Source organism: Pteropus medius, unplaced genomic scaffold (genome assembly GCF_902729225.1).
Source record: "Pteropus medius unplaced genomic scaffold, Ma_sr-lr_union100, whole genome shotgun sequence".
NCBI lineage: Eukaryota > Metazoa > Chordata > Mammalia > Chiroptera > Pteropodidae > Pteropus > Pteropus medius.
In genome coordinates, this window is record NW_024349799.1 from 713,559 (window position 1) to 738,018 (window position 24,460).

Here is a 24,460-nt window from a genome sequence, read left to right on the forward strand (position 1 = left end):
ACATTGGCAAATGCCTACAAATTTTCTGTTAAAGAGAAAAAAATGAATAGTTAAGAATTCACCCATCCATGAGTCCATCTACCCTGTACTTTTATAACAAATTACTAGCCACCTATCACTGTGCTAGAAGTTAGTGAAACCAGGGTAAGACTTATGAATATGAGCACACACATAGGAAGTACAATAAAAAAGTTATGAGGCAGTGGGTTGCTTAGTGAAGGAAATTTGTTTTTACAAAGTTATTTTATTGGGGCCATGCAAAATAAGTATATTAGGTGGAAAAGAGAAGGGCATTCTTGGTGCAAAAACTTGGGCCTCAAAGAGAAGGCATTTAGGGATGATACAGTTTTGCTGGATACATATATGGTGTCCTGGGTGTCAGTGTGGTGGGAGATGAGTATAAGGATGGGGCGAAGTTGGGGAGGAGTACAGGTATGTTTGACCAAACTACAGTGAGAAATATGAGGCTGGGAGGGTAAGCTAACGATAATTGCTTGTAGGTAGTCAAAGAATTTAGATAAGAATTTCAATAAAAAGTCAAGAGCCATCATAACTTTTAGTATACTTAGATCTGTGTTTTAGAAGAATATTTCCAGTGTCAATGTAGAGGACAATAATAATGATAACATCATCAACTACCAGGTAGCTACCATTTTCTGAGCTGTAGCTATATGACAGACAGGCTGCTTAGTGCTTCAAGTGGAATATCTCATTTTAATACTTACAACAATCCTGAGTTTGGTACTCTTAACAGATTAAATAAAAATTAGACATAAAGACAGTACATATTTAGTGATTCTAGACTCTGAAGCCCATGCTTATAACCTAACAATCAGCTTCCAAAATTTAAAATATAATTAATTCGTAAACTAAGTGCAATCCATACTTATCAATATTATCTTCTAATGTAATGATCTACAAAAGACAGTAGATACATAAAATTGTGTAGTTTCTCAATAAATTCACTTTCTTCTAACATGAAATGGCAGCAATATTGATGAACCTCCCTAAGAGGTTTTATAATGTTCTATCATAATGAATGGCAAACTGCATTAGTAGAGCCAATCAATTACATTTCATTTCATTTTGGCTCTCATACTTTTGCATCAGGTTCTTTACATTTGAGTAGGAGAACTGTAGGGATAACAAACTGTGACTAATTGAAGAATGATCATTGACTTCTGGTAATTTGTCTGATAGAGTTAAACAGAAACCCAATTCTGGCATTTAAGAAAAAGTCAAATCTAAACAGATTAGAAGAAATCAAATAATATTGGTTTGGCAGGAAAGAATATTAAGCCTAGGAAGAAAGTGTTTTTTTAAAGATGCAATTTTAGAACATCCCCCATACTGTACATTTTGGAATATTATACATATATTATATACATATACACATATACATAAAGCCCCAAAATATCAATTACAGGAATTATAACAGACATGATGCATTCCATCTACTAAAATCTCGTCCTTTGAGGCCTAGATTTTCTATATACTCTTCTCTCGTTTTCTTACTACAAAGTAATGACTTCTTCCTTGGGACTCCCACAGCATTTATCTCTAACCCTACTATGACACATTGTATCTTGTGCCATAATTATTAATGCACATATTACTCTCTCCCCTATTAAATTATAAGCTTATTGAAGACAAGATTACCATCTGATTTGTCTTTGCAATTCCTTCAAAATCTTTACCACTATCATGTAAGTGATCAATAAATATTTTTGATAGAAAAGCAGTATAATACCATTTCTTGACCAGGTGGTGGTTAAATGGTAATGATTCACAGACAGTACATCTAAGATTTACATATTTTTCTCAAATTACATATTGCAGTAAAAAAGGTTAAAAAGAAAAACTTAATAGGACATGTGAGATGGTTAATTTTATGTTAACTTGGCTAAGTGATGGTACCCAGTTTTGGTCAAACACCAGTCTAGATGTTGCTATGAAGGTATTCTTTAGATGTGATTACCATTTAAATCAGGCGACTGAGTATAGCAGAGTACTCCTAATGTGGTGGGCCATATCCAATCAGTTGAAGCCTTAAGAGATTGAGGTCCCCCCAAAGAAGGAATTTTACCTCCAGATGCCTTTTGACTCAGTCTGCAACATCAACTCTACTCAGGAACTCCTGCAGATTTCAGACTTGCTAGTCCTCCAATCTTGTGAGCCAATCTCTGAAAATCAATCTTTCTCTACGTATGTATGTATATACATATCCTATCGATTATGTTTTTCTAAGAACCCTAATACAACATGATTAGATGCTGTAACTTCTGAAATTTTCTATGTATAACAAATCTAACATTAAAAAAGAAAAAGCACATACATGATAGCATATTTAACATTTGCAGTCAAAATGTCTAGAATCAAAATGTTTTAAATTTTGTATTTAAGAAAGTTATGACAGCTAAGATCATGAAATTAAAGCTTTGAAATTATTACCATTGCAAAAAATTCCCCCCCAAGAAACACCATCCCAAAACAAAAATAATATAAAACAAATAACTACTGCCTCCTGCCCCCAAACCCAAAACTCTGTCTCTCTCTCAACAGGTAACTAATAAATGATAGCTAAAATCAACTTGAAATACCCTCAGGTCCAATGGTTACCCAGAATCTGCCTACTCTTTCTCCCCAGTGTTACATTTCAATTGTAATTGCATGCTCAAACCAACAAATTGAGCTCGAGACAAAAATAATACCTAGCTAACAAAGTCAGAGATTTCAAGAAAATGCTTTTCAAGTACAAGTAATGCAAGAAATGACAAGTGAAGTGAAGGAGAGGTTTCAAAGCTTGAAAGACAGTCATCAATACTGACAGATTACTGTAATTCTGGCTGCCAGCATGATCGATTTGGGCAGCATATGACAATCAATATTGTCCTCATTTAGCGAACAACATTAGATTCATACTTACAGAGGATGTTCCAAGGATAAAATTTAAACTGTACTTAATGATCATAAATAGCACAATTTATGCTGTGGAATCTTAGTGGGTACTTTTATTGGGCATAAAATAACTGACACAGTAGTACAATTATACAAATATAATTGAGTTTCTTATATATTCTTTTACCCCTTCACTTCTCTTATGAAGATTAAAGTAGTAACTGGTGGTTTTCAAAGCCTACTTCTATCTCAAATTCTGTTGTAATTTCTGTTAAGTTTTATTGATCTGTTTTAGAACACAGGCTTTTTTTCCTTATCCAAATTGGTCGAAAACATACATTTTAAAATTTAACATATTTCTGAAATATATATTGTTATTTAAAATTAAAAGATATATCTATATTTTAATATCTTATAATAAAAAACATCTAGTTGTAATTCATTAAACTTTTATTTAAAATTCAAGTAATCCACCGATATGAAATTATTTTTCCCAACATTCAGAATTTATAGAACTTTCTGAATCTTAGTAAAAGATGACTTTATGTTCTACAGATTAGCAAAGATTAGGAATATCTCTACTATATACTTAAACAGTATGAGAAAATAATTTCCATATAGCTTCTGAATTCAAGCTTTCAAGTCAGGAAAAACTTGTTTGATCTGTCTGATTTAATGTTTTTACTCTGAGTAAAAGTGACTTTGCTGATAGAAACTGCTCATATTTGCTATGCAAATAAAGTGTTCATGTTTACTGTTTCTATCTGAAATTATCTCTCTTCCTCTGAGAATTTTCTCCAATGTGGTATCTATTAACATCTCAGCAAGGTTTAACTATTAAGAACTTCATGAAGCAGGCCTGAAAATCCAATTCAATCAATTAACCTACCAACCAAGCAAACATAAAAACCCAATTAGGCAATTCGTTGGTGTTGGGTAGAATTATTTTATATTGACTGTAATCTTTACACGTAACAGAATTAATCACTGCACAAAATAATGTACCTTATTTCATTTAACAACATCTAAATTCATGATCTCATTTCATCTTCACAACAATTCCAAGATGGGTATTAAAATCTTTTTTTACAGATGAGGAAAGTAAGGTTTAGAAATTCTATTACTGGGTCAAGATCATGAGGCAGAGCTTGAATTAAAATCAATGTTTTCTAACTGCGAATCCAGCTCTCACACCTCTAGAGTAACATGCAAATCTGAAATAGCTCTCTAGAGAATGAATTTAGGTACAGGAGAAAGAAATTAAGTAATATCCCCAACACTTTTAATTCTGCATTTTTTAAGTACTTGGTATGCATCCTAAATGTTATTTGAACCTTAGGCCACATATAGTTTGTGTTTGCTCAATAAATCGAGTTCTTGTATGACACAAGAGGCAAATACAGTTTTGTAGTACAAGCTAATCTCTCTCACCATTTTCCCCAAAGATTTAAGGCATTTTTTCAACTGTGTCTTAAGTAAAATGGTAGAGGACACTAACCTCAAGATGAACATCAACATCAAGCGAACTGTAAAGAGGCAAAGGTCAGAGAGAAGACAACTTCACTGGAGCTGACAATATGAATAAAATTAGTGGGGATATGTTCCTTATAAAATTAGTTACCTTTCTAGAGATAGGAAATAATAAACTGAATCTTTACATTCACTACAATGACTTCAAATCTGAGTTTTCAGCTTAAAGTAAGTGAAGATATAACTGCCATAAATAAGAAATGCTATGTCATTAAGTTTAAACAACAAAACATGCCATGATCCACCTATAATTCCATTTCACAGTATCAGAATACCTGAGAAATTACTTAGGAACCAGACTGCTTTAGTCAATTTTCACCAAAAAGAGAAAATGTATGTAGCAGACTTATAATAAATCCATTTCAGGTAGAATAAAACAAAGAATATTTTAAAAAGCCTACCCTGTAAAGCTTAAATCTATAATTTATTATATAAAAGAAAGATAATTAATATGTTTTTAATCATATAGAAAAAGTAAAGGAAAATACAAACCTATTTTAGAAAGGAATATCAGAAAATGATTTAAAATTTAAAACTGTATACATAGTTCCAGGCACTGTTGTTCTAAGAGCTTTACGCTTACTGATTCGTTCAGTTCTTATAACACCATGAGCTAGATATTATCATTTTCATTTTATATATAAGGAAATTGAGGCTGAGAGAGGTTAAATAACTTGCCCAAAGCTACATAGGTAAGAAAGGGGTGGTCAGCACCTAAGTCTAGGCAATCTGGCTCTAGAAACCATGTTCTTAAACACTCCATATCCTCTAATACTTCCATGTCTCTATGTTGTTCCCTCTGCTTCTGGAATGCTCTTAATCTCATCTACCCGATGACCTCTTAAACCATTCTTGAAGATACACTCGTCCTCACATTTTTCCAGAAATGTTTCCTGACACCGCCACCCCTTCCAGCTGAATGAGGGCCCTTGTTATTACACTTCCAGAACACTGCATAACTGTATTACACCCTATACTCTATATATGTACATATATTGAAAAAAATTATTTCTTCAATGAGACTAAGTACTTTGCAAAGATGTTTTAGTTATTTCTGCACATCTGGAATAGCACATAATGGATCTCTAATTAATTAACCAAAAGATAAGTAATGATGTAAAAGTATGTAAAAGAAAATACATCACTCAAATATCAAAAATATTCAAATACTGGGGAGGAACTCCATCATTTATATATTAATAAACAGAAATTCAAAGGTCTTAACACATAAGAAATATTTACCTTGTAGAATAAACACACATTAGGTAGAAAGAAACCATACTGTTAAAAAGGATACAAATTTTGATACAGTGGAATCAGTGACTTCAGAGCACGGCTTGCATTTAGAGCTGTTGCTCGAACCATAATGGGTAGGACCTTTCCATTCACAATAGCACCATCAAAAAGTGGGCCAAAGAAGGGAACCTGATTGAAAAATTAGAACATAATTTTATACTTAAATTGGAGAAAAACTGTAAATAAGATCAAGACACTGTTTGCATAAAAAAGTTTTTTTTTTTGCTTTTCCTTTAGTTCTTCCTTCAGCAGAAATACTATTCAATTCTTTTCCACGATGGGTCATTCATTCACTAGGACAATAAATAAAAAATGCCAAAAATCTAGTTTCCTTTTAAAAGAACTGTGCGCTTCATGTTACTGACTAAATAATTTATACTTCCTGCCGATTTTCAAGTTTTTGTGGCTTCAATTGTACAAAAAATCTAACACAGGAAATAAACTCTTTCAGTGAGTAAACACAGAAAGATATATATTGTTATAGACTGCAGTTAGTTTATTATTTTTATGTGACAACTAGCTTTACTACAGAATCTAAAACACTTTAATTATATGGTTTATTAGGAAAAAAAATCTGTTTTGAAAACTGTCATTTTTATTAGGTGACTGACAATTTCAAGTTATTCTATTTGAATATGGTTGGTACAAATGACAACTGAAGGCAAGAATATGAGCTGTGGATATACAGAAAATATTTTAGGCTTGTGGCCACATACTGCTCTGCTGTATATTCTTCTTTGATTTTTTTTAATAAAAAAAAAAACCCCATCAAAATGTAAAATAATTCTTAGCTTTTGGTTTGTACAACAATAGGAAGTGGGCTATAGTTTGCTGACTTCTGGTTTAGATGAACCCTAAAAATACCTGGCCACAAGCTTAAATTCACACATGGGAAGCTTAATCCAATTTAAGAAATTTGTTAGATTTCTTAGATCAGAAAACTTTCTGATCAACTGTCAGAAAGTTTTCTATAGAAGTATTCAATTAAAAAAAAGGAGACACCAGAATACTACCAAACTTATTATTTTCAAAGAAAATACTTCTGTAAGCAAGTTCCAATCTTACAGTTAAGACTTCCAACTAGATCTACTTGGCTATTTTATTTCACTTTATTATTATTTATGCCTATAGCATCTGGTCTTCCTAGGTGGTCTCCCATCCAAGTACTAACCAGGCCCAACCTTGCTTAGCTTCCGAGACAGACATCGGGCTTGTTCAGGGTTGCATGGCCGTAGACCATGGACCGTGGCTCCACTGGGGTGTGAACTCAGGACCTTCTGCGTGTAAAGCAGACGTGCTAACCGCTACACTATGGAACCATGTCTCTACTTGGCTATTTTTAACTTTTTATAATTCTCACTAAGTGACATAACTAATCATGTAATCTTAGTAAGATGTATCAACAAAAATGTAGAAATCGTAAGTTTCTCTTCTAAGGGGAATGACTACTTCTTACTGTGACTTTTAGGAAATGGTAATTATCCTTATTTTTTTAGCATTTTATTATTAGTTTCAAAATAGTGAGACATTTATATAATTTATAATTATATAAACGATCCCTCTGATTATCTTCCGTCTGGCTCTACATGTAGCCACTACATTACTATTGGCTGCATTCCCTAGGTTGTGCTGCCATCCCCGTGACTATCTATCGACTACTAATGTGTACTTCTTTAACCCTTCACTCCATTCCCCAGCCCCCTCCCTCCCCTCTGGCCATCATAAGACTGTCCTCTATATTTGTGAGTCTGTTTTTGATTAGTTCTTTTTGTTCCTTAGATTCTGCATGAGTGAAATCATACTTATTTATCTTTCTGTCTGACTCTAACCTCTAAGTCTATGTCGTTGCAAATGGTAGGATTTCATTTTTGTTTTAATAGCTGAGTAATATTCCACTGTATACATGAACCAGAACTTCTTTATCTAATCATCTGTTGATGGGCATTTAGGTTGCTTCCATACCTTGGCTACTGTAAATTGTGCTGCCGTGAACAAATAACAAATGCATAAATCTTTATGAATTATTGTTTTGGTTTTCTTTGGATAAACTGCTGGGTCAAAAGGTAGATCCATTTTTAAATTTTTGAGGACACGCCAGACTGTTTTCCATTGTGGCTGTACCAATTTGCAATCTCACTAGCAGTGTATGAGGGTTCCCTTTTCTCTGCATCGTCGCCAATACTTGTTCTTTGATTTACTGATGACAACCATTCTGACAGGTGTGAAATGATATCTTATTGTGGTTTTAATTTGCATTTCTCTGATGAATGGTGACCTTGAGCACCTTTTCATATGTCTAGTGGCAATCTGTATTTCCTCTTTGGAGAAAAATCTATTCAGGTCTTCTGCCCATTTTTTAACTGGACTGTTTTTTGTTGTTGTTGTTATTGAGCTGTATGAGTTCTTTATATATTTTGAATATTAACCCCTTAATAAAAGGTAAACCCTTTTCTGAGTTTAGCATAAAGGAACTTCCACACTGGCATTACCAAGCCTTCTCCCATTTGAACTCAATTTCTTGCTACTTTTGTTTCAGCTCCTTCTGAACCAAACGAAAACAACTCACATAGCTATAAGTCTCATTTCCCACCACTTTTACAACTTGATGCCTAGTCTAATCCTTCTGAAAGAAGGAAAGAAACTCACAAACCCATATAGAACTCAAAATATATTATTAAAATGTAAGATAAGACATTCTTACCTCTGGTTTTTTCATTATCTGGATACTGAACATGTGATTTTTCATTGGATATATTACAATAAGGACATCGCCGAATTCTGTAGGAATAATTCCTCTCCTGTAGTCTCTAGTATGCTCTGACCAAACAATGTGAACTTCATCATTTCCTAAATGTCTCAACTGGAAAACCAAGAAAATAGTTCACAGTAGTCATACAGCTACTGACAACATACTATAAAAAAGATTAAAAGGTAAAGAAATAAACTATATTTTAAAAATTTCATTTGGTCGTTTTTCACAACAGCTGAAACACAAACACTCAAAGAAATTAGGAGACACTGCAGAAGACCGGATAATTTTTAATGGTCTATATAGTTCAGTGGGAAACAGAGAACTTAGGAAAATATTACATACACCCCAAATATTCTTCTTAACCAGCAATTACATCAATTCTCTACTACCAAACCTTTTAAAAGACTGTTTAAAAGAGTGTTTTTAAAAAGTGACTGATTTAAGATTTTTTTTTCTTTTCTGATCACTCTCTGGAAGTGCTACTAAACAGTGAACTGGCCTAAAAGAGGAAACAAGAAGAGAAGTAAAAGAAATAGATAATTCATAAATTAGGTAACCACCTATTGAGTATGAGAAAGTTGACATTTGTTTTAACAAATTTATTTCCAGGTTTTCTTTGCCAATGACATTCTCCCAAAAAGACTCTCAAGATGTTATTTAACTATTTGTGATGCTTACAAAAATGTTTTTGGCAGTCAGAGAGCTGACATTATGGTGATTAAAATTATAAAAAAGCAAAGTGTCCAAAGGCTGAATTTCTAAAAAGATATTAGGAAAATGAACTTAATGCCCATTAGCCTTTTCTTCATAGAGATTACTGTATAAAGATGTATTTTAATATAAAGTTTGGTTATCGGAGTACATTTATGGATTCTGCCATTGCAAACATCTGAGTCCTTTTTTGGTGCATATCTCACATGTGCTTTTCTATTACTTTCAGATAACTGGACACATTGTAGATGGGAAAATCTATAAGAGAAACCTAGGATAAATGTCATTAATATTTTTAGTATGAGCTAATATTTAGGCTATATCTGAAATATGCAATTTATTTTGGCTTAAATGCCACAGGGTAGAAAAAAAGGTAAATGTATACTTTAAAGAAAGGAGTTAAGTCCCAATTCATGAAAGGTTCTCTTCTGTTTTAACCCTGGAATTCTTAACCTGGATTCAAGGGGTCTGTGAATATGTGAAACTTATTTGTAAAATTTTATTTGTGTATTTTTCTGAGGAGAGAGTCTATCAACGTAGGAGTATATAATACAAAAAAAAAAAAAGCCAAGAACCAGTGTTCTAATGTTTCTTAAAGTCTCCAACATTGATCTCTTTGGAAAATTCTAATCAATATGAATATCATTAAGTATTTGAGAATACAAGGTAAATTCCTGAACTTTAAAATTTGTATTCCTAAGCAAGAAATGCCTTCTCATATACTCTGATGGACCGTAAGATACAGGCAGGTATTACTTTAAAGACAGTGCCCAGCTAAATCTATAGATGAGAATCTATTATTTAAAAAATGTAATATAAAGGTTTTTATTTTCTTTTAAAGAAGATTTTCTTTTTAGGATTAAGTAGATTAAGTTAATTCTTCTTTCTTTTTGGAAACCATAAATGTGCTTATTGCTCTAAATACATGATGGTAAGACTCAAATATCAAAATATTATTTAAGTTTTAATTCTAATTATTTATATCATGCACACCTGAATGATATAAATGCAGGACTTGGGCTTTATGACATCTTTAAAAACCAAAAAAGATTACACAACTCAGAAAAGCCATGATTTTATAATTTCATTTTTTAATCAAAATACTTTAAAAATATCCTTCCTATACAGCCATCCCCATGTGTCAGCTTCCCTAATAGGTTTATGTTAACTGAATACAAAAGAAATGTGAAATAAATTTAACCAGGAGGGATGATCCAATCTAATTTTGATACATTAATGTCATATGCTGTACATGTTACAATAGCAGCCAGATCTAATACTAAGCTCCAGGCTATACTGAGATTTCTAAATGGCAGATTGTTCTAAGTGATATCAAGTATAATTGAAGTAATAAACGATAGTAAAAGCTGAGCACACTGTCAGGAAGAATTTAAGTATTTACTTTTTAAAATTAAATGAGTTAGGTTAGGTAAGACAGGACAACTGAAATAATGCAGGTCTCAATTTACAGAAAATTCCTTTTATTTATCTGCTACATTAACCCTTGAACTCTTGCCAAAGCTATCTATAATTTCTAGTGCCCACTTATCTAAAAAAACAAGAGAAAAGGGCAACTGTAGTTTTATATTATAATCAAGGCTTATCTTCAAATATCTACCACAGAGTATTAAAAGTCTGTTATAGAAGTTTAATGGAAAAGAACAATACATTTCAACCGAGATGTTGTAATGAAGATATTTGTGGCACAGAACCATGTCTATAACAAAGCCATTCTAAACATGTACAAGCATTTTAAGGGAAAAGCTTCAAGAACACATCCCTTATTATTTATATTCGAATGCTAATAATTATTACATGCTATCATGATGAGCCATGTTTTTATATCTTTGTCTTTAAAACCTGCTATATAATGATTAAACACAAATTGAGAAATTGCTAATCATTGCTATGTATCTTAGAAATTTTTGAAAGATACTGAAAAAATCAATTTTGGGTTGTTAACAGTTAAGAGAAATTTCAGAAGTGTATTTGACATAAAAATTTATAGAATATTTTATATTTATTTTACTTATTCTTTATTTCTTAAGGACTTATAAGATTGTGTCCTACATATACTCAGCAGGTTTTCCTATACTCTGAAAACATTCAAAGGAATTCCTACCTCTGTTTTTGTATCCAGATGCCAATCACTTCTAAAATAGAACACAAGACTTCTGCACATGGGATAGGTCTGTTAAAATCACTAGCAACCAACTGCTCTTCCAAATTCTCTTTCTACTGCTGCTGAAATTATTTTGGAATTCAAGGTACATAGGCTGCTGATTACCATTATCAATTTATGAAGATAAAGCAGTTAAATGAAATTCAACACGTGTAGAATCAAAGTCCTCAAACCATTATAAAATATTAGCACTGAAAGAGACCTTAAAGCTCTAATTTTCCACCTAATTCAGGAACTCCCACTGCAATATTTCTGACAAGTAATCCTGTCTCTTCGCGAATACATTTAAGGTTAGGAATCTTACAAATCGACAAATCAGCCCATTTATTTTTAAAGAGCTAGCATTGTTAGAACATTCTTCATACTAAGCTAGAATCTGCCTTCTTAAAGCTAGTTCTTCCAAAATGAGGCTTAACAAATAAATCCAACTTACATTCTATGTATTATCTTTTCAGATATCTGAAGATCAGTTTAAAATATATTTCCGCTTTTCCAGGTTAAAAGTGTCCTTAGTTCCTCCTCTTATAGTTTATAAACCTATTTACTATCCTGGAATATCACCTCAGTTCATCGATGTTTATATTAAACTGTAGTGTCTAGAATTAATATGTGTTCTAATACAATCAGCCCCTAGTGGGAACACTACTACTTATTCTGTTCATGAAATTATTTTCTAAATTTTTACATGTTGGCTCAAATAGAAATTGCTGTCAATTTCAATCCTTAAGTCTTTTCCTCACAAAGTTCTTTTAAGCAGGTACAACTGACTGCTAGAACTAATGAGGGGAGTTCATATTTATTCTTATTAAATTTTACCTTGCTATCAAGGTCTTTTTTTTAGCCTGATTCTGCTATTCATTGTGTTGCCTCTCTCCCAGATTTGGGTTATCCTTAAATTCGAAGTCTTGTGTCTTCATTTAGATTTTGGATAACAATGTCAAATGTGACAGTTTTGGGTAAGAAGAACCTTATAGCAAGTCATTACACATGTTTCTCCTGGTTAAAAAAAAAAAAAAATCCATATTTATTAAATGTTTACTATTCTAAGTGCTTTGTGATAATTTTTACAACGCCACAAAGTAAATATAATTATTTTTACCTCTGTTTTTACAAGTGAGGAATTGAAGCTTAAAAAGGTAAAGCAACTTGCCTAAGGTCACATAACTAGTAAGTGTCTGAGCCAGAATTGAAATCCAGGCAGACTAGTTCCAGAAACCATACTTTTTACCACTTCCCTATATTGTCTCTTATTAAATAATTAATTTATGTCTCTAGATAAGGTTATAAAAACTAGTTATAAGTATACTAACTAAACTATTATTAAGACAACATTTCTTCAACTTGTCTACAACAAATACCTTAGTTAAATGCTTTATACTGTCTATGGCCTTCCCTGATCTAGTAATCCTATTAAAACAAATTAAGTTACTTTGATGTGATTTGTTATGGTGAACTCATGGTGGCTCCTAATGATCACTACTTCATTACCTAAGTGCTCACAAACCATCTGTTTAATAATCCTATTTTGCCAGGCATTGACATGGAGCTCATGAATGTTAGTAATTTTTGTAGTTGGTGGTGTGCTCAATGTCTTTTTATGGAAATCAGATATTTGCCTATCTTATGGCAGTATTCTCATTTTTCATGATTATCAGCAGAAATTCCAGAGTCAATTCTAGATTTCCTCTGTGCCATAAAATATCATTCAATTGGAGCTGAAGACTAGAATTCACGTAAAGTAACTTTATTGTCTCTTTCACAAAGTCAGCTTATTCTATGACTTCCCCATTTCAGTTAAAAGCATCTAATGACTAATTATAATTACTCAAAGTTAAAATCTGAAAGTCTTCAATTACTGTTTTTCCTACTGTATCTCTAACGAGCTCTTCATTTTTTTTAAAAAAAGTATCATATTCCTTTTTTGTACTTGCCTTCCTATTTCCTCTATTGTTGCCCTGGTTCAGATGCCACTCATCCTGTACACCTGGACTAGTTTATGAGGTCCTAAAAGGCCTTCTCTCTTCCTTCTATTCTTCCTTCTTATCCATTTTCTTTCAATCAGAAAATGATGAGAGCTGAGTAAATGCGCTGTGCTAGCTATTGCAGATACAACAGTGAGGATAAACATAGTCTCTGCTCTCACAAAGCTTCAAGTCCAGTGGAAGAGAATAAAGTAACTAAGCAATAAATGAATAATTAATGATTTAGATAATGCTCTAAATACACTTCCCCAAATGCAAGTAACAAGAAAAACTCATCTGTAATGGTACCTGAAGAACGGAGAGAAGCTAATTAAGTTACTTCAGGAGATAGTGGTATACACGCATAAACTGAAACTGAGTAATACTCACTGCCTCAAGCCCTCATGCTTTCCCCCATCTTCTAGATACTCATATATAGCAAAAATACAGCATCATATACTCCTCAAATGTGAAAAAATATACTTTTGTACACATTCTTATAGTCAATCATGTTTTCATATGTTCATTTCTTCTCTGTATCATTCATTTTTAATAAATTAAGAAAAGCTTCTTGAAGCAATAGGCACAACATCTAGTTTATGATACCTTAGCAGAGTGGGCACTCAATACTGCTGACTATTGAAAAGATAAATCATAGTACTTGGCAAACTTTTTTCTATCATTACATAGTACATAGCATAAAACCAGAATTATCTGTAATTATGGCTCTCATCTAAATATGCCATTTTGATGGTGAGAAGTGTTTTAAAGAAAATAAAAACAGGGTAATGTGATAGTGTTACTGGGTGAAGGAACCTTCTTTAACTAGGATGGTCTGGAAAGCTCTCTCTGAGGAATTGTCATATGAGGCTGAGATTAGAAAAATGAAAATGAGAAAGCCTGATTGATGTGAAGAAAGAGCATTTCAAATAGAACAGTAAGTGCGCAGCTATTGAGATGGGAATAAGCTTGACATGCTGGCAGGTTAGAATGAGATCCACTGAAGCCAGATTGTGGCAAATGAAAAGAAAGTGACAGAAGATGAGATGAGAGAGGTAGGCAGGCAGGTGGCCAAGTCATACAGGGCGCTGAAGGCCACAGTGAAGAATTCAAATTTTATTCTACATGCAAGGAGAAGTCATTGCTATATCATTCACAGTGGTGAGATAAATTTACTCTGAACCATTTACATTTTCTGGTTTCTCTATCCTCTATTCTTGTCATCAGGATTATATTTATAGAAATTGGGGTTAAGGGTAGAGTCTATGATATTAAAAAATAATTATTTTATGTAAGGTTGTTATATTTGGGACTGAAATTATGAATATAATTCCATAGCATTTATTAACTATTATATTAACTACACTTTTACTGAAATAATGAAAATTTTGTTATTCCTTAAATTGGTTTTGAATTCATTTTCTAGACTATAATTAGCATACAGTTCTTTGGAAAGCAAAGTATGTTGCAATTTTTATTTCTAAATAAAATAAAGAAAAATAGATTTAAAATTAAAGCTAGACCCAACAGGTCTATAAAGCTCATTTATTTGTGAAACTACTGTGACCAAATTTCAAAAGAGTATTAAATGCTGTCCATTATACTAACAGTATTTCAGAGGAAACTGACTTAGCAATAACAGGCTTCTTTCTCCTCTTTTGGGGGGTCCAGGAAATGATAGATAAACTAGAGAGTCCAACTAAGTATGTTACAATTATCTCAACTTGATCTTCATCAAACTCCTAAAAGGATGATTCAGCTACCTATGAAGCAGAGTATCAGCAAGTGGCTAGAACAAGGAGACAGAGGAAATGAGACAAGCTCCTGTGAACACTTTATACCAATGCTGTAGCACTTTTGATTTTTAGAGGTGAATAATCTCAGTTAAGTGGAAATTATTTTTAACCATTTTCTATTAATCTTCCTCAGGTAGAGATAATTTATAGAACAGATGGCTTGGACTATGGTTATATTCAGGATTTTTGATAAGGTGGCATAATATATCTAAGAGAGACTACTTTGTTAGACTGAATGCTTGGTTAATTTGTTCAAAAAGTATAGTCTATGTTGTAAAAACTGCTGCAACTGTCTTAAGCTTTGAAAAAGTTTCCCATTACAAGAAATAAAACGTAACAATTAAACAGCTTCAAGGATATTTACCTCTCATTCTGAGAAAATAAAATGCTTAAAAATAATTTATAAAACCATCACACGATATTTTAAATAAAAAGTGAGAACTAAAATTAGTTTCTATAAAATAAATATAAATGATTTTCTCCATTCAAGTCTAAAACAAAGAACCAGAGTCATAAATAATTCTTGCTTGCCAGAGGCATGGCTATTTCTTTATACTGACTGTCGACTATCTAATTTAATTAGAGGTATTAAACTCCATGCTGAGGTCAACGAGCCTTCTATCCTCCAATATTACACTTCAACCAGTGCTCATTAATGTGTCTACTGAATGGATTAACACACTAAAGATATATGTACAAAGGAAAGGGGGACAACCTAATGATATCCAATTGTTCATTTGTAATAGGACACATGTTCTAGGCCTCAACTTATTACCACTAATGTGGAATTTATTAAATTCAGGAGAAAAAATGCCAATACAGAAAGTGATTTTTTATTAAGGAGAACTGGTATGAGACAACTGGTTTCTATGATTAAGTTTAAACATTTAACCTTTTATTAAAAAGAAATTGGTACTATAATAGGGCTAAAATATAAGCCTGTTACTTAGAAAAATCTGACATACTAGGACTCTAAGGAGCAGATTAAGGGCAAGAGCCATAGAGAATGGGGAAAAGGAAAACTCATTATACGGAGAAATAAATGTTAAGTATTTTTGATTTCTATAAAAAGAAGCTTTAGAAGAGTTATACTGAATTCTGAAACCAGGTAAAATTTTCCTTTCTACTGAATTAAGTGAAATGTTTCAATTAAGTCCCAATCTTGATAGAAAAGATTTTACTTAAAGTGATTTAAATTACTACTCAAGAAAACTATACCTTCCAAAGTAACATTGCTTTATTTCACATTGTTTACAATTTTGAGAGGTTTCACTATTACCTGGTAGGTACTATATATGTGAAAGCAGTGACATTTTGAATTTCAAAATGCTTGGAGATTAAACAACACACTTCTAAATAACATATGGGTCAAAGAATTCTCAAAAGAAAATTAAGTATTTTGAACTAGATGAATATAAGAAAGTTCTGGAAATGGATGCCTGTGATGGTTGTATAACACTGTAAATAGACTTCATGCCAATGAACTGTACATTTAAAAATGGTTAAGGGTAAATTTCATGTTGTATACATACTTTACAATAAAAAAAAATATGAAACTATTAGTGTCCAAGGTTTTATCTCTCAAATTTCTGTAATAAATCCACTACTTAAAAAATGTCACCATTTAAATGTATAATTTTAATAAGAACTCAACCATTTAACAATTCTTAAATAGTATTATCATTTACAAAATTAATTTTGTTATGGTAATGTATTGTTAAACATCCATTTCAGATTCTTCTTAAATAATTAAGGACAAATCCTTGTGAATGTTTTGAAGGAAATAAGAAATCTTATTCATTTGACATTTCTACAAAGGTTGCAGGAACAAAAGTTCAAGTACCATATAATTATCAGGTTTAATACAGTGAAGTAAAAATATACAGACGTAATCTTTTTTTAAAAAAAAGTTTTAACAAAAAATGATATACTTTGTTCTGCTCTTATGTTTGCAATCTAAGATACTATTAATTTTAGATTCTGCTCTGGGGTTTAAAAGTTGTATCCATGGAGCTATGAAAATGATAATGATAAATATGAGTCACTGCCAAGTTAATGATTAAAATTATTTATCTTTTTGCACTATACTCATAATTGTCTTTAATTTGGGTACGGCTTATTTTCAGAGATTTAAAATGAGTTGAAGGAACGGGAGCTTAATTAAAGTTTTAATGAAGTTTTACTTCAATCCATCTCTTCACTTTTTTCTTGTCAGTATTCAAGGCTCATTTTGTACCTCTAAAAACTACATGCAAAGAAATTCTATAGGAAACCTGTTACTGAACATGCTTTCCTACAATTATCAACTACCTCCACCTTTAGTGCTTATTCCAATTTAATCAGCATCCATATATTAGTTTTACTAATCATTATTCATTTAGTAGGAATTTTCCAACAATATTCTAAAATGTAAACAAAAGGCATCAAGGATATTAAATAATTCTTATGAAATATTTGTGAGTTCTGAAGTTCCTTTTCAAAAGTGTGAGAGAACAGTTTTCATAGCTTATTAATGAAGTGTGAAGAGCTTTGATATCAAGCAACAGAATATCAAGTAAAATGACCTATGATATTAAGTTGGTTACATTCAGCAGTAGTTTTGAATAAATAGAGGAAGAAGAGGAGGAGGAGGAAGAAAAGGCAAAGAAATGTCTGAAAGGTTTTACTTTTAAAAATGTTTCTCTCTAACAATACCAAGCATAGATTGAAACACAACTGTACTCTGAGGTATCTCTGTGGTCACTAGAATGATTTTTGAATGATGGTGCCAGCTACAGGAAAATGGTGGTATAGGTTTTAAAAGATGTAGGCCATCCAAACCACTCCACTGTATCTCTTATAAATTAGGCTTATTTTATTGGCTATATTAGTTTTAAAACTTATGATAAAGCATGTTATATTTTAAGTGTTTTGTAATAATTGACATTTTCCCCCTCTATCAATAAATATAAACATATCTATCCACGTACAAATTTCACCAATCTGAATATATATACAAGTTTTTAATTTGTCATAGCTCCATTTTCTTGAACGCAAATACTGTTAAGACTATAACCTTCAATTACATCATTAAGAAAAAACAGTTTGCTCTGTAACAATCATTTCTGCAGATGATATTGGGTGAAGAGTATAGTACTCAGAATTACTGCTTGATCAATTAAAGACTAATTGATTTTCTTAAATACGAGGATTTTAATTGAACATTTTTCTCTCAATACTTACTTTTTTGGTCAAAGAATCATCAGAATCAGAAGGCATTCTTGTTGATACATGAAATATTACTTCTACTGTAGAGGTAGCAAAATATGGTGTGGTCAATCCAGTGCTTTTGTTTTTCTGTAGTCCTCCCATGAAACCACAATGGTTTGTAAGATTTACCTAGAAGCAATGAAGAGACACATAATATTAATTGACTAAACAAAATTCAAAACTTCCTATTGAAAAGGACTCAAATTTTTCACTTTGCAAAAACATGGGGAACAAAAGTCTTTTGTATGTTACTGACCAATGCTTGATCCAGAATTATTAGTTAGAGCTGCTCTGTTCACACCAGTATTTTTCCTTAAGTATTTGAGAATCCCGAATTAATGAGTTAATTAGAAAAGAAAACTGCTGTGCACTATGTATCTTTAGTTAGGCTACTAGGTTTTAATGGTAAATTGTAAAGGCTGGGGGGTACACCAAGTCCAGAGAACAAAAATCAAGTGGCAAAAAATAAGACTGGAAATGATTTCAGGAAAAGTTAAAAGAGTAATATTACTTACATAAAATGATTGTGTGTCATATTTATTCATCAAAACTGCCTTCCTAATTATTAGTACCTATCATAGCCCAGAAAATATCAAAATGCAGAACTTAACTATGCTTGAAATGCACTAAAAAACTACAAATTAATTTGTGCAAAGGTTTTTAAATATCTTTTTTCCTAATTATAAATACAATACATATCAGGGTCGTTGCATTGGATGATGTTCCCTGGACTTGTGTGAAGCACGGAAGCTAGCAACTTGACTTCATTGTAGAAAATTAAAGAAATAATAAAAAGAAAAAAGTTAAACATTGCTTATATCTCTCCTCTCAGAGAAATCACTTATTCATGTTTTTAAATAACAAAATTTGAATATCTGATAAAGTGGAGAATTATAAAAACAAGTCTCTGTATCATGTGAACAAAACATATCCTTCAGTTATAAAATTTCCATTTAGCTTTTCTTTGTATCTTGTTTTTTGCTCAGACTTTCTATTTTTCATTTTGTTTCAACTGTGTTCCTAATTGCATTTGTATTATGGTCACTTTAAAATCTCTGTCATCTGTGTTGGCATCTATTATCTTTTCATTCAGTTTGAGACCCTTCTGGTTCTTGTTACAATTTCTGACCAAAGCCTGGATGTTGTCGTATGTTATAAGACTATGAATCTTATTTAAACCTCCTGTTTTGTGACAGCTCCATCAGAGAAGCAGGGGTGGTACTACCCCATTAGGGCCAGGTACAGGTAGAAGTACAGGTTCCTCCTTAATCCTCTGTTGACACCTGGGGAGGGGAGATCCTTTTTTACTTCTAGGTGGAAGCAGTAGTTCTGGCTTCCTATGTGGTGTCCAGTGACATACTGAACATTACTGCCGAGTAATAGTAAAAGGCCTAATTCTCCTCTAGGCCTCCTCTGAACTACTCCAGTGGATAGGGGTAGGAGCACCTCATTACTGTTGGGTGGGGTAGGGAACTTGTTACCAGCAAAGATGAATATTTGACTTAACACTTGGCTTTCTCTAACACTATCTGATTCTGCTCTGGTATGGTGTTGGGGATACCTCATTACAGTCTCGTGAGGGTAGAAGTCTAGGCTCCCTACTCAACTTTTACTGTCAGGGGTGGGGATGGGGTGGTCACAGTATTTTCTGTGGTGTTTGGCCGGTGTAGAGCAGTTACTGTCTAAATGTTCTTTTGTTTTTTTCAGGTTGCTCTTTTCCTGGTCTTTTGGCTGGAAAGAGTGGTTTTTTTTGTTTTTTGTTTTTTTTTTTTAAATCTGTGCACATTGATGTTTCTAGGTTGCTGGTTTCTTCAGTTCCAAGTTTGGAATACATAAGGCAAAAAGAAAACCCTAAGAACTCATCATCATGTCATTCCTTGGTCCTAAAGTCCCTAGCTGGTCTGCCTTCTAACTTTCAGTCTTCTTAGGTTTGTTTTAAATGTAATGTTCAGGGTTTCTGTTGTCCTTAGTGTGAAGAATAGGGATAAGTATGTCCCTATCAAGTATGTCTACTTGATTCTCTGAGAAGTGGAAGTTCCCATTGTACAACTTAATGGATTTTAATATATTCACAGATAACTGCAATTATCACCACAGTTTTAGAACATTTTTATCATTTCAAAAAGAAGCACTGTACCCTTTAGCTGTCACCCCAATCTTCCCTCATCCCTCTGACCAGCCCTAAGCAACCAACAGTCTACTTCTTATAGTGATGTTTCATATAAACAGACCGTAATACATAGTCTTTGTCACTAGTTTCTTTCATTTAGCAAAATGTTTTCAAAGTATATCCACACTGTAGCAGATGTCAGTACTTTATTTTTTTATGGCTGAATAATATTGTTTTATACCAGTTTGTTTATCCGTTCATCCACTGAGGACAATTGGGTGTTTCCACCTTTTGGCTATTATGAATAATGCTGCTATAACATTCATGTATAAGTTTTTGTGTGGACATACACTTTCATTTCTCTTGAGTATATATATATATACATACATACACTTAAGGGTTGAAGTTCTTGTAATATGTTAATTCAATGTTTTACTGTTTGATGAGCTGCCAGATTGTTCATGATTGCTCCAAATTCTAGCCTAAAGTTATTACTGCTGACTTTTAAAAAAAATTTTTTAATTTATTTTTAAAATTTTATTTAGTTTCAAGTATACAGTACATTGGTTAGACATCTACATAGTTAGTAAAATGATCCCCCAATTGCTCCCTCCCTCTCCTGACCCTCCACCTAGCCCATGTAGTAATGCTAATTTCATTCCCTATGCTGTGCTCTCCATCCCCGTGACCATCCGTCAGCTACTAATTTGTACTTCTTTAACCCTTCACCCCATCTCCCAGCCCCACAAACTCCCCTCCCCTCTGTCTGTCACCAAATTGTCCACTATATTTGTGAGTCTATTTTTGATTAGTTGTTCTTTTTATTCCTTAAATTCTGCATATAAGTGAAATCATATAGTGTTTATCTTTCCCTGTCTGACTTAAATACCTTTTAGGTTCATCAAAGCAATATCTTTTTCCATTCTCTTCCTTTTCATATGTAGGAGTCTTGTTTTCTTATCTTTTCAGCCACTCTATCTTTTGGTTGGAGCACTTAATTTTTTTCCATTTAAGGTACTTATTGAAAGGATTGTAGTTATTACCATTCTTTATTCCTGTTTTTGATACATGTTTTTTCTTCTTAAAGAAGTCCCTCCAACATTTCCTGTAATTCTGGCTTGGTGGTGATAAATTCCTTTCGTTTATTATTTGTCTGGGAAGCTCTTTATCTGTCCTTCAACTCTAAATGACAGCTTTGCTAGATAAATTATTCTTGGTTGCAGATCCTGGGTCTTCATCCTGTCGAATATGTTTTGCCAAGCTCTTCTGTCCTGCCTAGTTTCTTTTGAGAAGTCAGCTGCCAGTTGTATGGGTGTTCCCTTGTATGTAATTATTTGTTTTTCTCTTGCTGCTTTTAATATTCCTTTTTTTTGTATTTAACCTTTGGCATTTTAATTATGATGTGTCTTGGTGTGGGCCTCTTTGGATCTCTGATTTTTGGAATTCTCTGAGCTTCCTGGGTTTTATGTCCATTTCCTTCACCAGATTAGGGAAGTTTTCTATCATTATTTCTTCAAACAGCTGTTCAACATCTTGATTTTCTTCAGTTACGCTGATCAGATGAATATTTGGAGCCTTAATAGTGCCCCATATCCTCCTTAAATTATTTTTATAGTCTTGGCATCTTTTTTCTTGCCATTCTGACTGAGTGGCAAGAAACTGTACTCTAGATAGGGCATGTGATCCTCTTCTTTATTCACTTTATTCCTTTGTTTATTCCATTTAATATACTTTTCATCTCAGATAATGTGTTCTCCATGTTAGACTGGTTCCCTTTTATAATTTCCATTTCCATTTTTATCTCTTTGTTGGAGTTCTCTACATTTCCCAAAAGTTCACTGAGCATCTTTATAACTAGTGTTTTGAACTCTGTCTCTGTTAGATTACTTGACTCCATTACATCTAGATCTCTGTTCTGTTCTGTCATATGGTTTCTGCTTGTCTTCCCATTTTGGCTGCCTTTCTGCATCTGTTTCTATGTACTAAGCAAAGCTCCAAAGTCTCCCGGTCTTACTAGTGTGGATTTGTGAAGTAGGTGTGCAGTAGCACAGTCCTGAGAGGGGTTCAGCTGCAGGCCAAATTTAGCCCAAGCCTCTACCCCTCCGGGGCCACCTGTTAAGATTCAGCAAGCAAACCACAGATGCTGTGCTTATAGTTGCCTCAAAAGGCCACGCCAGCTGCCTCCACCAGTGTGAGTCTCAGCAAGGAGCACCTGACTCGCTGAGGATACACCTAGATGTGGCTTAGTTGCGGGGGGCCGGGGGAGGTGCCCAAGTTGGGGGAGGCGGGGTTTCAGGCAATCCTCTGGGAGAGCGACCTTTGTTATCCAGTTTGATGACATCACAGCTAGGTGGTGCTGTGTCCTGTGCACTGGTAGTGGGGAGGGCTCAACAGGGAACAATGGATACTGCCGGCACTTCTGTACCGAGTGAGTCTTGTCTTGGCCCTCACTCCGACCCTGTCTCCATGTAAGTCCCTGGTGCCCCTGCATGCAGCCGAATCAGCATTGGTGCTCAGAGCGAGCAGGTCTGTCACTGCAAAAATCCACTCGCAGACACGTCCCCTTTAAGAGGTGTCTACTGCTGCCGCTGACTCCATCTCACTCAGCTGCTAGAGACCGGGCAGCCCCACATCCTTGCCCCATGCTACCTTCTGCCATTGCAGGGTGCTTTCTTGGATTTCTCTGTAGTTGTACAGCTCGTTCATCTAGATCCCAGGTGATTTTTCCTTGCTGCTGCTCCTTGTTTCTGTCACAACTTTGATTTGGTCACCAGAGGGATGAAAAGAGCCTCTATCATCTACACCATTTTTTTCTCTCTCCTGCTATCTGACTTTTTGATTCTAGCCATTCTAATGAGCTGTATCTTACTGTGGTTTTGTTTTGCATTTCTCTGATGGATAATAATGTCAAATCTATTAACAATGACAAGTCAATGAGCCACATTAAATTCACTGTTAGAACATGTCTGACAATTCATTTTTCAATTAAAATAAACATTAATATAAATCTCTGTGATGAATAACCCATTTCTGAGTTATAATTCTAAGACAGATTTAGTACAGGAACCTTGACATGAGTTGATTGCCAGGATGACATAAAGTGCAGTATTTTCCCATAGTTCTTGCTTTGCTTTCACAAAAACTCTCAGGAACATGCCCTCTTGAATGAACTGTCCTTTTTTTGGTGCCAAAATTTGAGGCAATGAAGGACTCAGGTGAGTGAGCAATATGCTTTTCTTTTACGAAACTGAAGGATAGAAAAGAAGAGGGAAGAGACTGCAGAAGGGTTCTCAGGCATTAGTTTTACTAAAGTTTAGAATCTGGAAACTAGTCTCCTCAAAACTAATCATGCTAACATTCTCCCCTGGAAAGCCTTGGTACATACCTAAAGATATTCATATCTTAGTCTGAACACCACAAGTCCAGTGGTCAGAGCTGTGAGGAAAATCCAGATCTCTAAACCTATGAGTTTCATACTATCTAAGAGTATATTGTCTCATAAAACAGTCAAGAACTTCCCTTTCAAAGTCCCAACTGCTACTATCTTTGTAAATATAAGGCAGAAACAATAACAAACCCATTGTTAAGCTGAGTCTCCTAAAATAATGCTTCTGTATTAAGCTAGAAAGAAAAAGACCACCATTGCTTCCAAAGAAAAATAAAATGGTATTTGATATAGTTTAACGACAGTACCTCCCAACCAAGGCCAGCTACAAAATCTTCATATGCCTGACTTCCTCCAGTATTGGTGAGAATGGAATGTTTGTCTTCTTGTCCTTCAGCAACATAAAATACTGCGATCTTGTGTGTCTCTCGGCTACAAAACAAAAGATCACACCATTCACTTAACCATTAATTTATCCATCCGTCCGTCCGTCCGTCCGTCCGTCCGTCCATCCATCCATCCATCCATCCATCCATCCAATAATTAAGTTCTATGTACAAAGTATGTGACAATAAAAAGATGAAAATGAA

General features: G+C 33.5%; 1 protein-coding gene across 7 annotated transcripts in view; it reads right to left on the minus strand.

The window, feature by feature from the left end:
• RALGAPA1 (Ral GTPase activating protein catalytic subunit alpha 1) overlaps positions 1-24,460 on the minus strand; it is a 211,538-nt gene that overhangs the window by 28,777 nt on the left and 158,301 nt on the right. For 6 of the 7 annotated variants that reach the window (XM_039885675.1, XM_039885669.1, XM_039885672.1 and 3 more), the window contains 4 exons: positions 24,179-24,302; positions 18,349-18,504; positions 8,426-8,584; positions 5,726-5,853 (listed from right to left, as the gene is read on the minus strand). In XM_039885675.1, the coding sequence (XP_039741609.1) occupies positions 5,726-5,853; positions 8,426-8,584; positions 18,349-18,504; positions 24,179-24,302 (567 nt within the window). Of the gene's footprint in view, positions 1-5,725; positions 5,854-8,425; positions 8,585-18,344; positions 18,505-24,178; positions 24,303-24,460 lie in introns of those variants that run through there. The other variant, XR_005657968.1, reaches the window with a different exon arrangement.